The 24,097-nt window shown below is 36.7% G+C and overlaps 1 protein-coding gene across 1 annotated transcript; it reads left to right on the forward strand.

Annotated features, from left to right (window-relative positions):
- The first annotated feature begins 27 nt into the window (after positions 1-27).
- Positions 28-21,403, forward strand: LOC145776673 (chordin-like). Its single transcript, XM_082587904.1, has 22 exons — positions 28-88; positions 1,269-1,372; positions 3,068-3,206; positions 5,158-5,257; positions 7,505-7,616; positions 8,122-8,272; positions 8,681-8,795; positions 9,484-9,586; positions 10,401-10,548; positions 11,071-11,177; positions 11,541-11,690; positions 12,169-12,289; positions 12,567-12,677; positions 13,389-13,510; positions 14,118-14,189; positions 15,644-15,746; positions 16,312-16,523; positions 17,183-17,330; positions 17,991-18,056; positions 18,415-18,618; positions 20,861-21,027; positions 21,251-21,403. The coding sequence occupies exons 1-22, from the start codon at positions 28-30 to the stop codon at positions 21,401-21,403; spliced, it is 2,769 nt and encodes a 922-aa protein (XP_082444030.1).
- Positions 21,404-24,097: the final 2,694 nt, after the last annotated feature.

The raw sequence follows: 24,097 nt of genomic DNA on the forward strand, positions 1-24,097 counted from the left end.
TTCTTCTTAGCTGTAACATCAGCTGCTATGGAAAGATCGCATTCTCCCTTATCCATGCCGCTAGCAAGATATAGAGCAAAAGATAGAGGTGAGAGAGTTACAGGCTTTCTTAAACAGCAAATCAGCCGTTTTTACATTGATTCAACGTCTGCAGACGAATCACACCAATCTATAATATAGATCGTGAACAATGGCGCATTGCCTTCAACCCTCAATACGAGGAAGAAACATAATGATGATGAATATAGATAAGCTTTATTAATAGCCTACTACTGATGATTTAAATACCCAATAGAAAAACTATCACCATCAATGCTGTTTTGGAGAAAGTTTGACCTTTTTGTTTTCGGTTATTGAAACATTTACAGAGTAGGCCTGAATGTTTTTGTCTGGACTCTATGGCCTAATATCGTGTTGCGTCTGTTATCGCAATATAGTCTGGTCTATAGGCTACTCTGCCGCATGTTGTCGCAACTAACCGGCACAAAATAAAACGTGATAATTATTATTATTGTCTATAACGCCATAGCAGAAAGCAATTTGCAAGCAAGCAAGTAGTTGTGTCTGAAGTTTGGACGACCAGGTTGGATTAACAAAAACTCCTGTGTTGTTGGAAATGCCAAGACTGAAAATACCGAACTTCAACTTCTTTATTTTGAGGATAAAAACACTTTCTTTTTGACTGCTTTTCAATAATCAGTTTCTTTTTGACACAAGCTTGAACATTTGAACATTTTATTTACGTTTTAAGTTATCGTGATCTACAAATCAACTCAAAATTTATTGTAGCTTTGCCTTTAGTTTAAAGTTTATGAAAACAAGCTAAAAAATAATTAGCCTACTGCTTTATTCTACTTTTAAGTTAGCTAAGTTCAGTCGATGCAAAATACCTAGTTTAAATACGTTTTTTCTTTTAAAAAACTAATTTCTTTTAAAAAACTCAATCATGATAAAAATGCATTCGATTTATAATGTAACACGAATGTAAAAGATGTATTCATTGGGTTAGTAGTAAGTTATAAGCTTACTCGGCTGCGCCTCCACAAGGCTGCACTGACCGTGTCTGCTTTGTAAAGAGCAGCTCGCATCTGCAGTGGATAGGCTACAGCGCTATACCAAAACAGTTTTCCTTATTCAAATTCGGGACTTTACTAAAGGTACTTTCGAGACTTTACTTTATAAAAATTTCGACTTAAAATTATTTGATTTATTTCTATATTATTTTGTTTAAGTGATTTCATTCTCATTAGCCTACGTTTGTTTTGTAGGTTGTGTCTTTGGGGGTCGAACTCATGCCATAGGAACTTCATGGCATCCAGATTTGAGGCCTCCTTTTGGAATTATGCGCTGCATCACTTGCAGCTGCAGTAAGGTAATGGAATATCAGAAGACAATGATGCCATTGTTTTGTAACCATTATTGTCTTTTGAAGAACGCACATCTGTTGTCAATTTTCTACTACTTTTGTTTGATACGAAGACAAAGGGCCATGCTTAATTTTAAACGAATCTTAGTATACTTTCCAAACGGAGATTTAAAATCTTCTTAAAAGAAGTTCTTCTAAAATAAACAAAAAATCTGCATTTATTAAAGGAAATCAAATTTTCCAGTTTGTTAATCGGCCGCAAATTTCACTGCAACATAGTTTTAAATTACCGAACTGTACATGAGATTAGTTCGAGAGAAAAGACAATAAATTAACTCTAGTTGCACCGCACGGACAGAAGCACTTTGTGGCACCGAATAACTTTGAAACCATGGGCGCCGATCCCTATAGGACAGCGGGGACATGTCCCCACCATCTTTTTACATGTCCCCACCATCATTTTTACATGTCCCCGCCATCTTTTTACATTATTTTTATAACGTAAAAGGGAAAATATTAACCGAATGTCACAATTTTATTAGTCAAACGTTTAAAACTTGGAAAGCTATTAGGCATGGACAATTGGACATGGCTATCGCCAACCTTCTCTACTTCAAACACCGGAGACGAAATATCGATCAGAGTATTTTGCACTCATTGACAGCGCGGCAACAAAATCTTACTAAGTTATTTCAAGTCGACCGATCTTGAGCACTACAAAATTCTACAAGAATCACTCTTTAGTGGAAAGCTACAGTACAATCACATGTGGTAAACGATTATCCGGAGTTCTCTGATCTGACACAGAGTCTCTTGCACAAGAACTATGCTTCTTTCGATAGCAGTACAATGGAAAGTCGGTGGAAGATTTTCGAATGATATTCAAGAAGATGCCATCCGCTGTTGGGTAAATGTTTCCGCAAGTGGAACTTTTTGTGCGACTTTTGCTCATATCACCAGCCAGCTAGTGTTCAACTGAATAGTCATTTTCAACTTTGCGACATGTCAAAACTTGGTTACGATCTACCATGAAACAGAAACTGCTAAATCATGCAATGGTCTTCCATGTGCAAAGCAAAGTTTTGAATTCGATCAACCTCCATGACCTCTCCAAGGACTTCGTTTTTAATTTGCCGGAGACTCGTTGCCGAGTGTTTAGACGTCTGCTGTCCAATGCTGACACTGACAATTAAAATATATACACATCGCATTAGACTTGTACCTACTGTATTTGTTTGTTTGTCAGAACAGACTCCCGATCTTTCTAGCTCGCTTCGCTCGTCGCCCCTCCCCACCTTTTCTAGTAAATGTCCCCACCAATTTTTGAGAGCGATCGGCGCCCATGTTTGAAACCATCACAATAACTTGCCTCATGATTAGATTTAATGAGATCATGTGAGTTGTGTACTTTTAGAAAACAGGTCTTTATTGCATTTCGGAACCTGTGTAGTGTACCGTAGATGTAGCCTACCTTACAAGAAAATAACTACAAAAATGAAATGCTCTGACAAAAAGGCTATGTTAATTGGGTAGAAATCGTAAGAAAAATTCAATGCATGCAAGATGCACTAGAATTAGTGAAAAGTCTTAAATCTTCTCCAAAGCAAGATCATACTATCGTAGCTTTACAAAACAAGAACAGCCTTACACTGTTACACACAGAAGATTGTGTCACTGTTTCAATTCTTTACATGTTTTCAGGTACCCGTTAAACGTTTAAACAGCCAAGCAAAGATCCAAACCAAAGTCACGTGTCATGACGTGAGAAAGACTTGCCCTGCAGTGACGTGTCAAAAGCCGAAAGTGCCAAGAGGAGAATGCTGTAAATTTTGTCCAGATGGTAAGAATTGAAAAAGTGCTTCATGAAAAGCATATGCGAAACTGGAAGGCCTATAAACTTTCAAAGAGACTTTCGCGACCCAATGATAAAAATTCCCACAATCCTTCATCATTATTCGTAACTTTTTTGTCTGTGTAGAAAAAATGTAGAAAACCTACTGATTTGTGATATTGCTGTTACAATGAAAGATAATGCCATTGCAACAAAATGTGCAAAACCAATAAAAGAGCAAACTGAATCTTGCGCCTTATTATTAAAACTTCAAAGTTGTTCTTTTTTCAAACAAAATTTTTCGCCAAGAATTAAATTCGAAACAAAGCGTTTGAAAATATATTTGCTTTTTTAAGCAACCAAATTTCAAATATAACATTTATCCTAACCTGTGTAGCAGGCGCGAATCTAAGAGTTTTTTTCGGGGGGGGCCAGAAAATTTGAAAATCAATTAAAAAGAAAGAAAAAGCTAAACAGATATGAACAATGATACTACGACATATACGATATGCTAGAAAATAGACATTAAAACAACCATTTTCATCAATTGTGATGCCGAGGGACTAATATCAGCTGTTTAGAAGCATATCAAACCATTTGATGCGGAAACATACAATTTTTCACAAAATTTCGGGGGGGCCCCCCCATAAATCCGCGCCTGCTGTGTAGCCTATAATCTTAAAAAAGTACCGTTTTTTCAGAAACACAAATCAAAGCATTGTTTGTTTGTTTGTTTATCTTCATCCTGCATTGCGGGAAAGCGGACTTGAGCGCTATGCATCGGTGTACGCCTTCCAACGTACACCTGACCCACGCTGCAGCCGACGGCAATGTCTGTTTCCGGTTGTCTACTCTACTTATGACTTAAATTTGGTACTACCCATTACTCGAAATCGATCACTGGGTAGAGGCAATTATCGTAAAGTTTCTTGCCCAGAGAAACAACAGCAAGTGCGGGTGGCTGGAGTCGAACATGCAGGCTCTCGACTGGCTCTCCACTCGGCCACTGCTGCCGACTAAGCATGTAACCTACTTTCCGTGTGATGAACATAATCGAGATTTTTACCAAAAGATCTAATTGATTGTGTTTCCCAGAAGAGTCGCTGGTTAGTTTATCGAACATAAGCAGCACTAAAGGTCAGCGTGAAAACAACAGACCACTCCTAGAAGTCAGAGAAAGAGCATTACGCGATGGGACGAGACTAAAGGACAATAAAAAAACAAAACGTGAGAATGCCTTTTTTTTTTGACGAACAGTAAGTAAGCCTAGATGCTTGCAGCCCTTTTAAACTTGTTTCGGAACGTCATCTTAAAACTTTAAACTGGCCTTATGGTTAGGTCTATGAAAGTTAATCGGTTATCCTTCAACCAAGTTTGTAGAAGGTTTACAAAAAGAAAACGTGTACTCTCAATGTTTACAATGAAATGTATGATTTTGTTATATTATTTTGTTTAAGTAGCCTAGCTGGTAGAATAACATAAAGTAGAGATAAATATTAAACGAACCAGTTTTACCTTGTGCCCTATAGAAGTTTGTATCCCACACTTCATTGTAGTCATACAATGATTTTATACGATGTACATCTCCGATTTTGTTTCTACACTGTAATACACAAAATAGGAGAAAAACAAGCACTAACGTAGTTTGTCGTTGGGCTTTTGCTCTTACTTAACATATGAATCTGATTTAACTGCAGACAGTGCACACAGTTTCGGCATGTAATATTTGCTGAAGTTTCGGAATTAATTTTAAAAAATTTCAGCTATGAGCAATGTTCATTGGCAATACAAAAACTAAAATGGAATAGGATGAGTGTTAAACAAAAGACAAACTACTGTAAACTGTATGATTGAGACCCCCTGGATTGGGATTGTAAAAAGCAGGCTTATAAAACATTTAAAACTTTATACTTTTGAAAAATCTTGTACAGTATATTCACACCTTGCTTTGTCTTTTCAGACTACCTTGCCGTGCTGACAGGCACAACTAAAGCGCTTTTGCTTCGTGCCACCCTTGTTCTCCGGGGAGACAATTTACATTTCACGTTGAACTATCTATCGTTAGTTAATTTATTTTGAATAATGAAACCATAGGTTAGCTTATATCCATTTCATTAAACCATGCCTGTTCAAGACATGTAAAAAGATAAGCTACTGGCTAACGTTTGCAACAAATTTAATGAACCCACAACTAAAATTTATTGTGAAATGAATGATATCTGATCAAATTCAAGCTATAATCATTTTGTGATTAAATTGTGATCATTTTGTAATAAAATCCAAGCTATAGTGAATCTATAACTCATAGCTTGGATTTGATCACAAAATGCTGCTGTACAGTATATCAGGGAGGGGGGGAGTTAAACGGCTTTTTTTTAATTCAACTTTAGCCCTGGTTTTAGAATAGGCTATAACTGGACATTCTAAGACTTCTGGAATTTTTTTCTTCTGAATTTTCGATTTGATCAGCTTGACCCTAGGCTATATCTACAGCTCAGCCAGCCATGGATATTGACTACCTTGACCACATACTCATGGATGAACATTTGACTTGTGTAATAATAACAAGTAAGAAATTGCCATCACCATCTGTTCTAGCAATAGTAGCAACCATCACTAATTTACATAAGCTACTACATTAGGCCTACTTCTGAACATGACCTAGGGCCTAGGCTATAACGGATCTTATTAAACTTTCCACAGTGTCTAAACAATCTTCTTCTTCTATCGAGTCTTCTAAAGTTCGTTGATACACCACAGATTGACACATTCTTCCGCAACGGAGTTATACACTGACAGGTCCCACCTACTGCACCGGGTGGCAAGCCGAGGGCAAACAAGAAGGTGGTCCGCTGTTTGGGGCTCGGTGCCACAGATACATGCAACAGGGCCCGTGTCGTAGCCCCACTCCACCATTACAGACTTAGTGCGTCCAACACCGGTTCGGAGTCGATTTAATGTTTTCCACTTTGCCCAAGGAGCGTTTGCTCCTGAGGGGAGGGACTCTGATGGTGAGATCTTCATTTCAGTGTATGATGGGTCATTTTCGAATTGTTGTTTCAATTGCTCAAGTCTTGTTTCTTCTTTTGTGGAGGTTAGTGGCTGAACGTGTGTTAAGAAGCTTTTTCTTGATTTCAACCGGGTTTGTGCAGCAGTTTTTCCATATAGAAGATGTTTTTCATCACATGTAACACGTCTAAACAGTAATTTTATGATACAACATAGGCTATAACAGTGAACATGATTAAACTGCTGTTGTTTTTAAAAAAAATTCCAGGCAAATATTTCCGTGGAAAATCCGACGTTGTTGTACAAAAAGCTATTTACGGCCCCAAAGTAGGCTATTTCTATGGTGGGAGGAAAGGATGCATAGGCTAGGCCTATTATAAACATGTTTCAGTCAGGGACTTTAATCTGGAGTCGAATTTTACATGTAGCCTATTTGCACAAAAATAATATAAGCCTACCGAAATTCTCATGCACTATATAAAAGAGCAAACAGTCTGTGAAAGCTTTGAAATTGATTTTAAGTGGATATGGCTATATTCATTTGGTTTGTTAACTTGGCCAGCTCAATACAAGATTTCAAAATAAAATTTCGTCAATTAACTTTTCAATTTTTGTGTTTGAATTTACCAATGATCCCAATGGAGGCGTACTGCGATCAATAGGCTACTAATCAAAAAAGTAGACAGTGGGCTACTTTAAATTGATAAAATCAAGTAAGCTTTTGCCACACAAGTGTGGCTTCGTTAGTGACTACGTATCTATCATATCCAAGAAGGTTTAAAGTTCTACTTTTGTAAGAATGATTCGTGAAGGCATACTTGTGTGACAAAAGCTGTACAATGCCCTTGGATCAATTTAATGTGGTAGCCTATTGTTTATTTCTTCAATACAGAATATCTGTACTTTCGGTACGCTTTTGCGCATGCACATAAATCAAAATGACCACTTTCCCATGTTTTACGATAAACCAAAACCAGAAAAACTGTTTGCGACTGTCTTGCAACATTAACGTGTTTTGGTACAGTAGTAAATAATATTGTATATCAACTTTAAATGTCATAAACAAAAATTGACGTCAATACAATACAAGGCAATTTTACGCGAAAAGTAATCTTCAGGGTTGGGGAGTTTATAAACCAACATTTCAAAAAAAAGTTCTAGAGGTCTTAGAATGTAGCCTGCTGTTGCATGCTGAAACTAGGGCAAAAATTAAAATTTTACCCCTCCCCTCTGTGTATATTTACCTTTGGAAAAAGATTTCACACCGGATAAAAAAAAAATATTTCAATTTTTGTCAGAAACAGTCGTCGACCGGTTCATGTCGAGTTATTCAGCCGTGAATCTTCTACAATTCTGCATAGTCACGTGACCACTCTTCAGTCAAAATCTGGCCAAGCAATTGTTTGTGGAGTAAGTGTAGAAGGGTATACAGTACACTATGGATAGGCAAACTACGGCTCGTTTCTTGATCGATGCGCCCACCAACCAATGCTATAAATATTGTTTGCAACTAATCAAACAAGCACGACCAGCTACATAGCCGTATATTGGAGATTAAAAGATAATTTATAATTATAGTTGCTAATCAAGTCCCTGTGTACAATTAATAGAAATTTAGCCCGTAGTTTAAAAATCTTGCCTTACACCTGGTCTACAGTCTTTTTCTAACTTAGTTTGCACTTGAAGTGGGCTAACCAGTGCGGTCGTGTTCATTGGATTCTGTCTAAGGCATCCACTTCTTTTAATCGCTTTATCTCTAATTCCTTCCAAATGCAGCTTACGCCCAACATCGTTACAATAAAGTCTTTCACCATTTTTTGAAGTAGTTTTGCATTGATAAAATGATGAAGAGCAAATGTTAGCAGCCCTAAAACTGAGATAATTGTTTATATCAGCAAATACCTTTTCCATTCAGGTTTGGCGAAACCTGTCAAAACATTTAGTGGCAGGGTTAGATAAAAAACTTTTCTTTCTTCGAGCAACCTTCAACAAAACGCAAAACGTTGACTCCACAAACAGCATCACGACTTCCGGAAGGATTATACGTCACCGGGCATTGAACCGAGGTAAGATAACTTTGATATAGCCTACCGTAGTTTAAAAATCGGCAAATTGAACTTATTCTGAAATGTGTTTCATTCTTCCGACATTTTGCATGAATAAATGTAAAAACGAATCTAATTTGCTAGAGCCAAGCAAGCGCTACTTCCACTGCTCCGCCAAGGTATTTTTCTAAATGGTAGCTTACTGTACTGTTGAGCCACGATCTCGAAAACTTATGATATAAATTATTTAATAATTTTAGCTTAATTGAAATTAAGTTAAAGAGAGAACTGTATTATGTTTTAATTATGTGTCGTATATCAATTGTATAGTCATATATTTCATTCTGTACAAACAGCTTTCTTATTCTTCAAAGCAGTCTGCGCTGATCAATCGTTGAAAATCATGTTTAAGCATATATACAATCGCAGAAACGTTCAGTTCCACGTTGAATTTGAACTCGCAAAACAGCAATAGTGGCGCAGTGGCAATGCTAACACTTGGACGACAACGCTTCAACAGGCTTCATTTTGTGCTCCTTTACACGTAAGTAAAAACGATGTATGGTTACTTTTCTATTTTTCTTCACGCTTTTGTCAGTCTAAAGTATATATAAAACATAATCAATTGAAAAATAAAGTATCACCGTTAGGACGTTGAATAATAATATTTATATAACACTACAACCAATCACAATGCAAATTGCTCTCCTTGACGCTGTGGGTAGGCTTCATAATGATGGCGATAAAATAATGCCGTATGGTTTATCTTAAACTGCTTTCGAGCGATTTTTGATTTGTTTAATTTTTATACTTCTTTTATACAATTGGGTTAACACTTCTAGCAGTAAAAGATGAGAAACTGACAACTGAGTTATTTACGTTGTCACTGACGTAATTGGTGTTGCTGATGAGACCACAATATTCTCTAGTTTCTTTACTGTTTTGCTGTTTGACTTCCGATACTTGTAGAAAATTTATAATTATTTTAACTGAGGTTGACTTTTGTGTGCTCAGACCATGGCTAATATCATGGCTCAAACCTAAATTTTCAGATTGTATATCAAGTGAGTCCAGTCCATAATAAAAAATATTTCTTGGCGCTTGCAATTTTAGAATCTCACAAAGTGGTTTACAGTTTCATAAACACAACAAAACACTTAATTTTTCTTTTTGGATATATGCATATTGCATTCCATCGTGCCATTATAATTTGATTTATTTTGCCTTCGAAGCAACCGCAACGTTTCCTCTCACCAACGTGTGACAATGGTAGTCAAACTTCTGGATTCACGAAATCAAAAAGTCAGAATAAGCGTTAAGAAATCTATCAAACAGGTAAGTAAAGATGCAGCAGAAGCAAAGATAAGATTTGAACACAAAACTGATTTACTGTGTATTTATGTTGAATGACGTATAGCTTAATCCACGTGGAATCTTTTGATCTCTGTTAGTCTTCTCCTCAATGCTTTTGCCTATTTCGACTTTATTGCCTGCTTTCTTAATATTGCAATACCGGTTTTGTAATAAAACACTCACTTCAATAACCAGCTCAGTGGCCGAGCGGTTTCTAGTGCTGGTAATGTCTATATTCAATTCCAGTTGAGTTGTTATGAGCTAGTAAAGACTTTAAAACCACTATCAACTGTATTCTTCCTTGCGTAAAGCAGCAAGAGCAAGTCGGGACAAGAACCTGATCACACTGTAAATGTGGTACCAGTTTAATAAAGTGCACTTGTTTATCAAATTTAGTAGTTGTAGAGTGACAAAAAATAAGCTATGCCTTTATTAATTACAATAGAATCGTCTAATTCGTCACCTCAATTGGATAGGAAGAAAATGACGAATTAGGCAAACTGACGAATTATGCAAACAGGTCAACCTTATGAATTATACAACCGAAACCGACAAAAATGTGACGAATAAGGAAAATTGACGAATTAAACGATGAAGAATTAAACGAACTCCACTGCATTATCACCGAATTTTATTTGACTTATAGGTCCTATAGTTATAATATTAATAGCTACATTTTACTGAGAGAAGATGTAGAGAAAACTTGCTGACTGAGTGTGAAAACACATGCTTGAACATGCATCTACCTTAGTACATCACACGTATTTGTTCAAACAATTTTTGTGTTGATGGTCAGGATGAGGATGTTGCTGAAGTCTGGCAAATCAACTCCGATATTCTACGTCAACTCGGTCACGGTGCCTTACGTCTGGAATTGACTGTGATATCAGGGAAAGCTCGTTCCCGTTATTATGGCAGCATTACCACAAAGTTGACCTGTGACTGTAAGAAAAAATAAATTAAGCGGTTGTATGATAAGATTTCCAATAATCTGACTAAAAAACGTGCATATGCAATGTAGGCTACATGATGATGAGGATAACGACAACTTTTTAAGTTTTTGATTTTGAACGAACGTTTAATTTCTGTCTTGTGTCCATAAATCAGCCGGTACGATGACAATTCATCGAACAATATTTTACCTTCAAAATTGATTATTTTTTATGGCTTATTCGTTAAAACTGACATTTAACGACGTAAAGTCCATTTACATCGGAAGAGGTTGAATCAATGTAAAAATGACAGACTTTGCCAACTGGGTCGGTCCACTGTGATCCAATGCCAACTCAAAAAATTATTATTTAGAAAGCACAAAAATTCAAAAATATTTTTTATCGGTACTAAGAAGAAATTTGATATTTCTGTAAATCAATTCAAATATTAGATGTTAAATAAGAACAAACGAAATGAGCTATGACAAAGCACTGTTGTTAACCATATTAACTGATATTTCTATATGTTTATAGCATTTCAAGCGGTATTATCTGGTAGTAACTGCATGCAACCAGCTAGAACAGGAGCTACGGGCTTCGCAACATTGACGGTAAACTCTGACAACACTGTCAACTATGAGGTACAGCGGAGGCGAGGCATAGCCTGCAGTTGACGTCAGTTTCATTCTTTTGACTGCACTGAAAGCTGGTGTCATTTTTTTGTTATGTTGGACCAACAGGCTAATTTGATAAAAACTCAAAGACTGCACAAACGTTGTCACATTCATTTTACTTATGTTTTGTTCGAGTAATAGAAAAAAAAGTGTATTGGTGGATAAAATTATGATTTCACGTGCTAGCAAGCCTACACTATAAATCAAAATCATATTTTAAGCAACGCGTTTCTCAAGGTTAAAGAATATGATGTCGTATATGAAGTATTTTTTGTTACTATTTTTATTAAATTAAAAGCTGCTGATAACTTGTTTTGAAAATTTTTATAGATCTCATTGGTTGGCCTCTCAAGCAAAGTGACGTCAATATCTATGCTTGGAGACGCGAGGAGACGACGCAAGAGGCTTGTGGCTGATGTCATACCACAATACAAAAATGGAAAAGCGGAAGGAAGATTAAGTAATTTGAACGGAAAAGAGGTAACGGAAAGTTTCCAAAACATTTTCTTTTTCATTTTACAGTTGATGCACGTGCGGCAAAGATTTATCTGCGTTCGATGACTAATCGCGTAACTTCACTGTCAACTGTGCTTCAACGAGCTAAGCCGACAAGAAATGCTTTCTGGATATCTCCCTGGACATTCGCAACAAGTGCAGTGCCAAATCTCTTGCATACCCATGTGTCTAGAACGATGGAGTTTCTTAATGGTTTGCCAGTGCTTTGTTATTGTCAGAATAAAAGTTTTTTATAGTGTTTTGTCTCACAATTTGCAGGCTACACAGTAGTCTGCATTGTAAACATATGCCATGTAGACAATATGTTGCCTACGTCATATGTAACCTGCAATACCTTACCCTCTCATTACCTTGACATTTTCATATAATGGAACTGTTTGTAATAATCTAAGCGCGAAACGTTATAACTGGTATGCATTTTTTGTTGTTTTTTTTTCTTCAGCTCCATTGGTTGATAAGCAACCGCTTCAAGATTTTGATAATAACCGAACAGAGCAATAGCGGAGAATTGTCGGGATACGTGGAGTCGTTTCTTTATGAAAGATGTCCTGCAAGACACAAAGGTTTGTATCTTTGTTGATTGTTGTTTTGGTCTTGTAGCCCACCATTACCAACAAAACTAAATCAGCAATGTTGTCGTTTTCATTAATATTAGCGTCTACTCATGCTGAAATGAACATTTACACTTAACAGAAGCTTAAACCAGCAGCAAGACTCCAGAAACAAGTTTTGAACCAAGCACACAATTTTGTAGCCTATTGTTCTATAGGTGTTAAACGCCAAACCTAAGTTTATAAAACAAACGCCATAGCATACAAGATGATTTTATGTGTTCGCCAGGGTTTCCTGTCCCGCTTGCTGGAAAGTTCGTTCAACCTCCAGTATTCACCGGTGCTGCAGGTTATGCCTGGGTCGAGCTGACAAAAGAGTGTCAATTTCATTACAAAATTGGTGAGATAAAGCTATCTTTCAAAAGAGTTATTTATGATATCACATAAAGTAACAGTACTTATTAAGTGCAATTAAAAGTACAATGTATTAAGATACATTGTCCATTTTCAACTATCAACCTAATTACCTAATTAATATCAAAAGGCTTGTAGTTTACATTTAAAACTATTTTTACCTGTTTTAGTTTTCAGGAAATCAGTTTTTCTGTTCCTGCCTATTCATAGAAAGTATAGGCCTACTCTACATGCGTTATACTACACTTACAGTTTGTCTTATTTTGAAACATTACCATCTCTTACGTTAGCAAACATATTTTTTGCATTTACCATAATTGGTTTAATACTTAAAGACTGCATCTATATACAAGCGCATAACTTGTTACTTTGTTTCTGATTACGCAGTGTGTTGGTTTATTGCCGATCTGCACAGCGGAGTGGTGGTAACCATGATGCAATGTTTAATAATGCGCCTGTTCAACTCTGCACAAGAGCATGTGGCTGTGTCTTTGGCAAGACACTTAAAGGCACACCGTCGATTATGGTGGCACGCCTTTGACTATAGCCCTTGATTTCCCTCATGTATGAACAGTACGCTGCTCTAGAGGGATATGCCTACTGCCCTTCTAAGAGCTATGGCCTGTTGATCTGAACGAAATGTGTGATAGAAGTTCACTTTAACTCAAATAACTAAACTAATAAAACAAATTTCTAGTTGTTTCTGGATTAAGTAAAGACGACGACGCGTCGTTGACCGCACACCTGCATGGTTTAGTTGAAATTTCTGGAACTCAAACTTCACAGAAACAACTACTAAAGGGATTTTATGGCACAGAAGTACGTACACAATAAAAGCGCATCTATTTTCATATGTTACATCATGGCCTTGGTTGCATCTATTTTCCCGTATTGGTGCAACTATAAGCGTACGCAAATTTAGTGTACGTGTAGCCTATAGCTTACATTACATCAGATTAGGGTCATAGGTGTAGCCCACTGTACAAGTACAAGTAGTATACAGTATGGACAGCATAGGCTAACTGTCAATTTCATTTGCATAAAAATTAAAGTTGACCTATTAAATTGGGTTAATTTTTAAGAATTACTCTGTTAGCTATTGAACTCATTTTATCAATTTCAGCCAAAGAATGGAGATTTGTAAAAATGTTAATCGTAGTGTCGCTTTCATCATGCAAATAACAGTGACAGCAATGGGGACTTAACAAATCCATAAAACTTTCCAACATATTTTCAGCGATTCTTATGTTTTATATTAAAAATATTTAATCAATCGCACTTTATAGCCCACACAAAACGCAGTCTGCATTGTAAGCTACTGTAGGTTTACAGTATTTCACCGAAGGTTTATCCACACTACCTCTGCATTATTTCATTCCATTGAAACATTCATTGAAAATAGCACATTAAGATGTTATTGTTGTAGGCATGTGGAATTGTTCGAGAAATGTCGGCCGAAATATATGACCATTTAAACGCAGGAGCAGCATTTGTGCAGGTAAAATTTTCAGACCTTTTATTACAATTAAATTTATATGTAATATATTAGATACATGATTACTCAACGTTTATTGGTATTTGTTTCAAAGTAAAAAAATACGGCAAGGTTTGTGATGAATTTTTTAATAATTTTGCTTCACATTACATATTTGTACTTAGTCGAATACGTCTTCATGTTTACACTTTGTAGCCCGAACTGCTCAGGCTACACTGAAAAGTAATACTTTACTGTAATTGGCCAATTGTTTTCTTGTATATAAACCTGTATGTACAACAATCGCGTAACCTACTTCTCTCTTCACATAATGATGCCGACAGTTTAAAAACAGATAAAAAGCCTGTATCGCCTTTTCTTTGAGATAATTTTCCTTTCTTATCTGCAGAATTTCCGCGAGACAATTAAAGTATAGAGACCAATGCAATATGTATATGTTTAAAGCGTAAATTTTCTAAAGCACAGTTTATTAATTGGGTGACTAACCAAAAAGAAACGTATTGATTAATAAACTCTTGTTTTTTATGATGCAACAAACTTATCCGTCGAAGAACACTGCTCTATGGCAGTAAACTACCTAAAGTTTCGGATTGAATGGTCTCGACTTCAATTACTTGTTTACTTCTATCACGTTGTATTTTGTAGCCAGACACTTTACGCTGATAGCTTACCTGGTGTACAAAGTAAAGTGAAAATCCACTGAAGCAGTGACATCCTACATGTAAAAGTTTTTTTTTGGATTTTCGGTAAGATCTTTGGGATTAAGTGGACGCTTCCAGAGCATCAAATTTTCGTTTGAACAAACGAGGGATGACTTAGTGGTCACAGCGGTAAACCATAATCTCTTCGTGGAAAAATTGTAACATAAGATTCTCGGATCTGTTCGTCTGTATGTAATGACCGAAAAAGAAACACTCCTTTGAAACGTCTATTCAAAAAGTGTATTTCTGTAAAATTAGCCCGCGGCTATCGAAAATGGGGTGCAATGCAATACACCACTAAAAACTTGTCACTACAACAAACTACTTAGATAAAAGATGGAAACTTTGTCCAGCTAGCAAGCAATAAGCAAACAGTTAAATTTGCGACCAACTTCCAAGTAACAATTTTTCAAATGGTCAGAATACATTTCAATATCTCAAACTCACGTACGCAGTTATGTGATGCAATAATGAAAGGAATTGTGAAGCAATTCAAACAGGTGTTCAAAGATGATGATGCAATGTTTCATCAGGTCTTACGAAGGATGGTGCAATATTTGGACATTTTCTAGCAATTTCCATGACGTAAGATGCCAGCTAGGTTAAGTAGACCATAACGGTTTTATATGACGTTTGATTTGGTGAACAAAATTGTCGGGAACACTTAGTCCTACTCATTACGTTTCTAACACTGTCAGTATTATGTTTAAAGCATCATCATTATCCTCAATTTCACTTTGCGTGCTGTGCTTTCAGGTGTCAACTAAACGCTACCCGTTTGGTGAAATCAGAGGGCAGATACACATACCCAACAACTGCTCAAGTTTGTCTTTTCAAGACCAAACAATTATTGGCAAAGGTGTGTGACTGTGTGTTAGAATATTGTTAATAACTTTAGAAAAAACAACCAATTAGGTATTATTTCCAACGAATGAAGTTGTTTAGTGATTTATTGTAGAATAAGCTTAACCTATTCTTATTTAGCCTACTATTTAGCTTTTTCTTGTATTGTAGGCTACCAAAAAAATCTTTTTCAGTTTAAATCTCTGCAGTGATATGTAGGCCTATTTGTGGGAGCTTTGACCAGGTTTGGTCGAAAAAGTTTCTACTTGTAATTGAATCATTACTAACAGTAAACCACATGATTCGTTTGAAAAGAAAGCTTTTTCTCCGTCCGTTGCACTAACGGCGTCGTTTTACTTAAAAATCACTGAGACTTGGTTCAATTCCAACCAAAGATGTGATTGGTTAGATTGTGTACTTTTAACCATCAAGTGATTTTTAAAGAATTAAATAAGAAATTATTTCCAACAGAACATTTTGTTTTAATTATTTTATATAACAAATTACTAATGTTTTGTAATGCTTTTTTTTTTGACCAAATGTTAGAGCCAAATTTGACCATCAGTTGACTTGGTTCACAGGCAAAGACATATCTGTTCATAACCAGTCGGCAATTGACATGCGGATAACTAAGCCTGATGTTCCGAAGAGCCATAGTTTTTCCACCTCATCTCTTTTGACAAATCGCTTTGGACTGGATCCTGTATCTTGCTACTCTGAAGGTCGCTGGATGACGGAAGGGAGCAAGTGGGCTCCATCCTATGATCTAAAATGCACAGTTTGCATTTGTCAGGTCCGGACATGCTATTTAACTTCCATGATTCCTGTTTTTTTCTCCACTAAATTTATATCCTCAGCCACCGGCATTACGACATAAATGGGACAAAAAATATGAAACTAGCCTTTCATTTTATTGATCATGTAGACTAGTCACAGTTCCAATATAGAGCAACGATCGCAAGAGCTGTTTTGAATACAAAAAAAAAAACACTATGGAAACTCAGCTCCTGTGTTTAATGCGGTATTTCTATCTACACTCTATAAAATACCATGCAAAGAATTTAAATAATTTTAGGTCGTGCAAATCGTTTCAGTTTAGTCTACTTTATGAAGCTCACCTTTGTACACACTCCAACAAGTTTATGACAAGCTAACATAGATTAATCTGTGTATAAAAATACTTTAACAGTAAGAGCAAACATGAAAAAGCTTTGCACAACTTGAGATATCATGTAAAACAATCGCTGGGCGCTAGGCTTATTCAGATAGAACTTTGTGTTAGTTTTCACTGTTAATACTTTCAATACTTTGGCACTGCTTGCTGCATGGAGCGCATTATCTGCAACTACTGTAGGCTATTTCATTTTTGGAAGATAAATGCTGGAACATAGAAATATAGCAAGCTATTTACTATTTATTTGTTATATTGACAAGAAAAATGTTTCTGCGTAGAGTGGCAGCGTGTTATGTGATCCAGTGGTTTGTCGTCCTCTTGCTTGTGCTCGCCCTCTAGCGGTTGACACCGAGTGCTGCCCGGTTTGCAACGATGGGTTGGGAATTTTTAAAATTAAAAAAGGTGGAGATACAGGCCTGTTGGTCGGTAAGTTTTGTAATTTTTCTAATATTTAGTTTTACTAATCTATATAGGCTATTAGTTCACAGTGGAGTACCCAGAATATTCTTAGAGAGAGCGCATTTCATTTCTTTTGAAGAAAGGTGTCTATGCATTATTATTAGCCAGAACGGGAGTGCCATACCCAAAAATACCAATTATACATTAAAGATAACCTACTTTTTTTGAAATTGAACTAACCTACCGTAGCAAATATGGCAGCTCTGGTAATAATCAATAAAGTTCCGCAAGCTCAGCATTGATGAGTTTAGAGTATTGCGTCAAGGTTTCAGCTTTTACTATGTTTCTTGTAGGATTTCGGAGTTTTGAAGCTTTTGCTATCCAAAATTCAGCCAAACCGCTTATTTAAAATTTAGTCGCCTATGACAATTTTCGAAATGAATATGTTCTGGTCCATTATGCCCCTTCCCCCTTGCGTTCGCCACTGCTGGTGTATATTTTAGATGAAGTTTGACACGACTGTGAAAGTGACACAAAAACGTCTTAAAACTAACTTTTAGACGAAATCTGAAACTGGGTGATTTTAACCGAGACCTTTAGGCTACTCTTGAATTGGCAAACTTAGTAGGCTATCTAGTTTACAGCAGTAGTTTTTAATTATGTTTGTAAAATTATTCTTTTTAATAGGTTCATCTATTGGTTTCTTAAGCTCGTATAATGATAAAGAAAGAAATGAGAAACCAACAAAAGAAGGTAAAATGTTTGGTAATAAATGATATGCTTTTTGGACGTGCTTTGCAGTTCAGTTTTATTTCAGCCAAGCCTACCCAAACATTTGATACTCTTTGTTGCATAAGCCTTTTTTTAGTGTAGTTCAGGTTTACATTGATCTACCATCATTGAACATTTTTCAATCATCTTCTTGATGTGCATTTTTAACATGTAGGCTGTAAATGTTCATGTTTCCATAAGAAATTACTGATGAATCATTCTCATTTGTTCGTCGAAAGCTCTAACAAAATCAAAATGTGGATCATTAACAAAATGAAAACTTTTGCGTAATGTTTTCTTTTATTGTATTACATTTGTAATATTCATTTTGATATTATAGGTTGCTTTCAAGAAAGTGATGAGAAGTACCACGCATTTGGGTCCTGGTGGCATCCGGTATTCCCACAGTTTGGAATGATGCCTTGTGCTAATTGTACGTGCCACAGCAATGGAATAATCTCTTGCGGAAAAATAATCTGCCCTCGTTTGACTTGCAAAAATCGTATGAAGAAAAACCCAAACGATTGCTGTAAGAGTTGCGTAGGTAAGTAGCCTTTAGGTAGCCTACGATTACTCTATGGACCTGCCGCCAGTCAATGACGTAAGGTTGAGGTGCAAAACAAACGAAAAAGCAAAATCAAGTATCATTGCTTCGATCAACACACGAGCAGTGTTGTACGTTGACGGCGTCAACTTTTTGTTGACGCTGAGGCTAGCGCCGTCAGTTTATTTTTTAGTTGACGGAAGTGATAGCGCCGTCAACTATTGTTCCGATTTTAAGCGTCAAGCGCTGTGCGTCATTTTTGTTTTCATGGAAAATCTCGTTTCACAATGAGAGTTAAATTTTGTTTGACGTTTTGACTTTCAGACTGATAGCAATGAACAATCTTTTTCTGTGGCAGCTGTTCGTCTATCCAATTATGCAGTTTCAAGTTTGTTTATCGTCAGGGGCGCCGGAACAATTTTTGACTGGGGGAGACAGGGATATGAAAAAAGGGCACTTTTTTTGCTGAAAGGCCACATTTTTTTTTAAGTTTTAGGATAAGATAATATAGCGATAATGTTCATCTATCAGCTTATTATCGAATAATGATGCAAGTGTCCGGTATACAAAGAACAATGGCACGGAAAGGCATCATGCTATGTTATAATGATGTAACCTACTGTGATACAGAATTTTGTGTGGTGAATATTATTTTGAGGCAACAATAAAAGATTATAATTAGGCTAAAAGCGAATAGCAGGAATTTTTATATTGCAAAATGTGCAGTAGCTTACATGACCTCAAACAAGCACCATTGCCCCCCCTGCCCCCAATCTACAGAAAAATTGAGGGAAGGGGGGCTTTTACCCCCCCTGCCCCCCGCTTCTGGCGCCTCTGCTTATCGTATCCTGGGTTAATCTGAGTCGAGAAAAGACGAAATCGTCTTTCGCAGCTCGAAACAGTCTCAAAAACCAATCTCGTTAAAAGTCGAATACACAAGAATGGCGCACTAACGATAAAGAACCTTTGTCTATGCCAGCAGTTGATGGTCTATCCCAGAGGTCGGGAACCTGTGGCTCGCGACCCATATATGGCTTTTTTGATGATGACATAGCCTATGGCTCATAACGATGGTTTTCACTTGGAAATTACATTATGCGTCCAAAACGCAGCAGATTGTCAGACAAACATTTTGAAATGCTTGTGTTTCTACCAGGAAATAACTAATAAGCTAAGCAGCTAATTGCAATACAGTCTCAAAACATCATAGCCTTGCTCTTTATTTATGCTTATTGTTAGCCTAAACTTGGTACGGCAAAATATATTCGTTTTGTGACACCTTGGCTAAAATAGCGCTAGAAATTAGCGCTGACGCTGACGCCGTCAATTTCTTCAAGAGCTGACGCAGTGCTTGACGCCGTAAAGTTTTCAGGCAATTCGCGCTGACGCTGACGCCGTCAATTTATTTCATTGACGCGTACAACACTGCACACGAGCGATGCAATTAAGGAGATCAATGCATTTAGTGACGCCTGTAGGCCTATAGTAGATGAAATGATTTACAGACAAGCAAAAACTTTACTTTGTCAATGACAGTGATGATGCTTGGGTTAATGATTCAACTCCTCAGCTCAAAGTTTTACGCGGCCTAACTAGAATAAGTTAGTCTACACTTAATGAGAGAGCTAAGCCTATATGGTTGTTTGGTTGGTTTTGAATCTTCATCCTCGGACTGACAAAGCCTTGATAGGTTATTCCTATATATTCATAAGCTCTATGTTACTATTGCTATAGGCTACTAACAATTAAGTCCTATCAATCAGCAGGGATAATATAATTGACAAAGTTACGGGGAAAACCATCGCATGTAAAACTAAATGTTAAAGCTGGTCACTCTCTATTTATGTTTTGTGTCAAAAATGGGACTTTGCACTGTGACCGAAGAGCACCACCTAGATGACGTCCACGGTAGTTTATAGGCTGCGCTTTCAAGTGTGACACAAAGCTCTGATAAGTCGTTATGCTACTAAAACAAAGCTGCATGAGATTACAATAGGGGTTTTATTAAAAATTGTAACAACTCTCCCCGGTCTCCCCTACTGCGTTCGAAAACACATGTCAGGAGATGATAATATTTGTAAGCATTTTATTACAGCAAATGAGTTTAGATACGAAACGCAATCCTTCTGCAACGTCCTCGGAAAATCGAAGCAACGCGTTGGGGCGTCGCGACACACAGTTTGAGAACCTCTACGTTACATTGATAACTATACAGGCCTATAACAAATCAATCTTTTTGCAGAAGCAGCTCCTCTTCTTCACCATTACCAAAAAAGTGAACTAAGACCTCAAGAGGACAGCAGAGGAAGGATGTGTGTATTTGGAGCCCATTTGTATGCTCCCGGAGAAACATGGAAGCTTGATATTCCTGCACTAGGAAGACTGGATTGCATTGAGTGTAGCTGCGCTGTAAGTTTCGAATAGTTTTTTTTTTTTCTATACCATGATGGTTTTTGATCATATAGCCTAAGCTCGACTTGTTAGTCTACGATAGTTTGTTTATCTTTTGTTAACTTTTTGTGGAACAAGATTAATCAATAAAGTATTTTGTGATTGTAAGCTGCAGCAGTGTAGGCTACAAGTTAATGACAATAAACCATTGACATTCTCTTTATCTGACTATTTTTAACAGTCTCATGGAGTGACATCAAAGTGCGTTCGCAAATGTCCACCAATCGAAAAAGATTGTGGAAAAATAGAAAGAAGTACAAAAAGTTGCTGTCCTTGGAAATGCTCCAGTCACGCTAATACACTTAATACTGATTTTGTTTCACCTCCTAGTTAAGAAATAGGCCAAATTGTGACTTATAGGCTTCACTTTTGTCGCTTATGATTTATAACTCAACAATTGTATGAGACTTTTGTTTGCCCCTATAGAAAGACTACATGTTGTGTTGTGTGGAACATGCCTGAAGCTATTTTATCCTAGCAGGCTACAGGAGCATTTTTTTGTATCCAGTGGCGGCTCTACCTAAGAGTATGTAAAGACTACAGCCTACCCTCGTAAATTATGGTGAATGTCGTTTTATATTCTGGTCAATAAATAAAAAAAAAAGTTTGAACCTAAACTTTTTGTCTGTAGTTTTGAATACACTTTTGGCTACGCTGAATCAAGGCGACATTTTCTTTGTCTTGAACTGCTGAGAAATGTTTTCTTTGACCTTTTATTGACTTCACAACAGGAACTATTTTCTTTCTTTCTCGAGTGGTGAGAGCTCTGGTTCGACATTTGATAGGACGCAGGTTCGACACTCTTCAAGAACATGTGACCGTGTCTTTGGCTAGACACTTAATGGCATGCCGTCGATTGCGGAGTGGTAGCCTATGCCTTCGACTATACAACCCTGGATTTCTCTCTTAATTATGAACAGTACGCTGCCCTAGAAAGAAAATGCCTTCTTTGGGCTATGGCCCACCGACCTGAGCAAGGGTGCTTAAAAAGAAATTTATGGTTTGAAAACATTGATTTGACACACAGAAATAATAGAATTAATTCTCAGAACTGTATCTTTAATATGGCATATTAATTTTTTTTGTAAAAGTACCTTACTTTATTTGTTGATAAAGCAACTGTGTCTTGTGGGTCCCCACACGTTTTTTATCGCTTCTCACATGTTGGAGCGTGTTTATGTTTTTAAACGTAAATTAAGCAATTGCTGAAATGATAACTTGTGCTTTTGTTGTAAAGTAGGCACCGTAACATCAAAAGCATTACAAAACCAATTTTTAGAGAAAAATATTAAGAAACGTGAAAGATATGTATCAAATAAACAAAAGTGGCTAAGTAACAGGTACCGACCTTTGTCACCTTTCCCTATAATCTCTACAAAAGCGTAGTCTTCAACAACCGAGATTATCATGAATTAGGCTACTAATGTCGCCTACCAAGTTTTGTTTCACATTTTCTTTCTGTTGGATCATGCAATGGCAATTAAAAGTAGGTTATGAGCAAGATCTATCGGCCAGGCCTTGGCTAATAAGTCAGCTTAGGCAAGTAGGCTATAGGCTTATTGTTTTTAACAATTATGTAGGAATAGCCTACCAGCAAGCTCAGCGGGAAGTTTAGCATCTAACTTTTCCACCTGTGGCCTACCTTAAAAGTCGTGATGAGTAGCATAGTCTATCGTAGGCCTAGGCTACAGCCTCCCGTGGGTAACTACACATCATTCATCCTGAAGTAACGGCTTTTTCAGTCCGAGGATAAAAAATCGAAACCAAAATAAATAGGCTACTCTGTTTACTTTTTTATTGGTACAGGGCCCAAATTATCTTCTCAGGGCCCCTGCTTGTTTGCTTTGCAGAATATCATGTTTGACAAGCAGACAAACTCCGGACCCGGTGGAAGGTGATGTGAGGACAATTCGGACAGACTTTTGAATTTTGGTTGCTAATGAGTTATAGGTAGCCTACTACACGAAAAATATAGAATGCAGACTAAAGATAAAATTTAATCTTTTATGTTCATTGCATTCCAAAATGTTGGCGTAAAAAGGGTAGCAAATTGAAATAACTGCAGTATTGATAACAAGTTTTATTTAAAGAAACACTAAGTATGTTTGTCTATATGTTGTTAAAACACACGAGTACCGTAGCGTATGTTGTCCACAATGTTTAGTTTCCACCCCCGATAGCTGAGTTTGTTAGCACGTAACTTCATGAACAAAGAAGTTTTAAGATAAAGCGGCGCTGGTTCGACTCTCGGGGTGTGCACTTGAGCAACGCATTTTAAGAACTGCTCTCCATTTAGCGGCACTTAATGGACGGATTAATTTCCCGGCAACAAACTATTTATGTCATGTAGGAGCGCAAGTGGAAAAATGGATAAAAGCTCAAAACATTCACAGAACATCTGTGCAGAATATAGCAGAAAGCTTATCAAATATAGTTATTACTATCTGAAGCCTTTAAAAATTGTTTCACCTAACGGATCATCAGAAGGTCTGAAAAAACATGCAAACAGTAAAGAATCGATAATTCTGAAAAGATATTAAATATTACAACTGTAATTTAATCTGCCAAAAAAAATCTCTAAACCTGTACTTCCTGAGAAGATATTAAATATTACAACTGTAATTTAATCTGCCAAAAAAAATCTCTAAACCTGTACTTCCTGAGAAGATATTAAATATTACAACTGTAATATTTAAAAAAAAAAAAAAAAAAGCTTTTATGTGATACGTTTATATTTGATTGGAAAATGAGAAAATACAAAAGGTCATGCTGATGTGTAGTAGCCTACGGGCTACGTGGTTTTGCGTTGTTTGTACCACTGGCAGAGAGACTATATCTATAGCAAAGTTTAATAAAATGTTAATATAAAAACCAGGACCAAAAATGGGCGCATGAGACATATGGTGATCTAACTCAGAGACAAAGGTATATTTCTGCGACAATAGGCAATAACTTTTTTGCTATTTGTGCATCAACTTTTATACTGTGTGATGTGTTTTTAGTTTCTTGTTTTGATTAACATCTTTCA

Source organism: Aplidium turbinatum, chromosome 9 (genome assembly GCF_918807975.1).
Source record: "Aplidium turbinatum chromosome 9, kaAplTurb1.1, whole genome shotgun sequence".
Classification (NCBI taxonomy): domain Eukaryota; kingdom Metazoa; phylum Chordata; class Ascidiacea; order Aplousobranchia; family Polyclinidae; genus Aplidium; species Aplidium turbinatum.

Coding starts and splice junctions, on each gene's coding strand:
- LOC145776673 (XM_082587904.1), top strand. CDS start 28: ATGGAAAGATCGCATTCTCCCTTATCCATGCCGCTAGCAAGATATAGA. Junction 1,373..3,067: donor TCACTTGCAGCTGCAGTAAG/GTAATGGAATAT, acceptor ACATGTTTTCAG/GTACCCGTTAAACGTTTAAA. Junction 16,524..17,182: donor GCACAGTTTGCATTTGTCAG/GTCCGGACATGC, acceptor GTTTCTGCGTAG/AGTGGCAGCGTGTTATGTGA.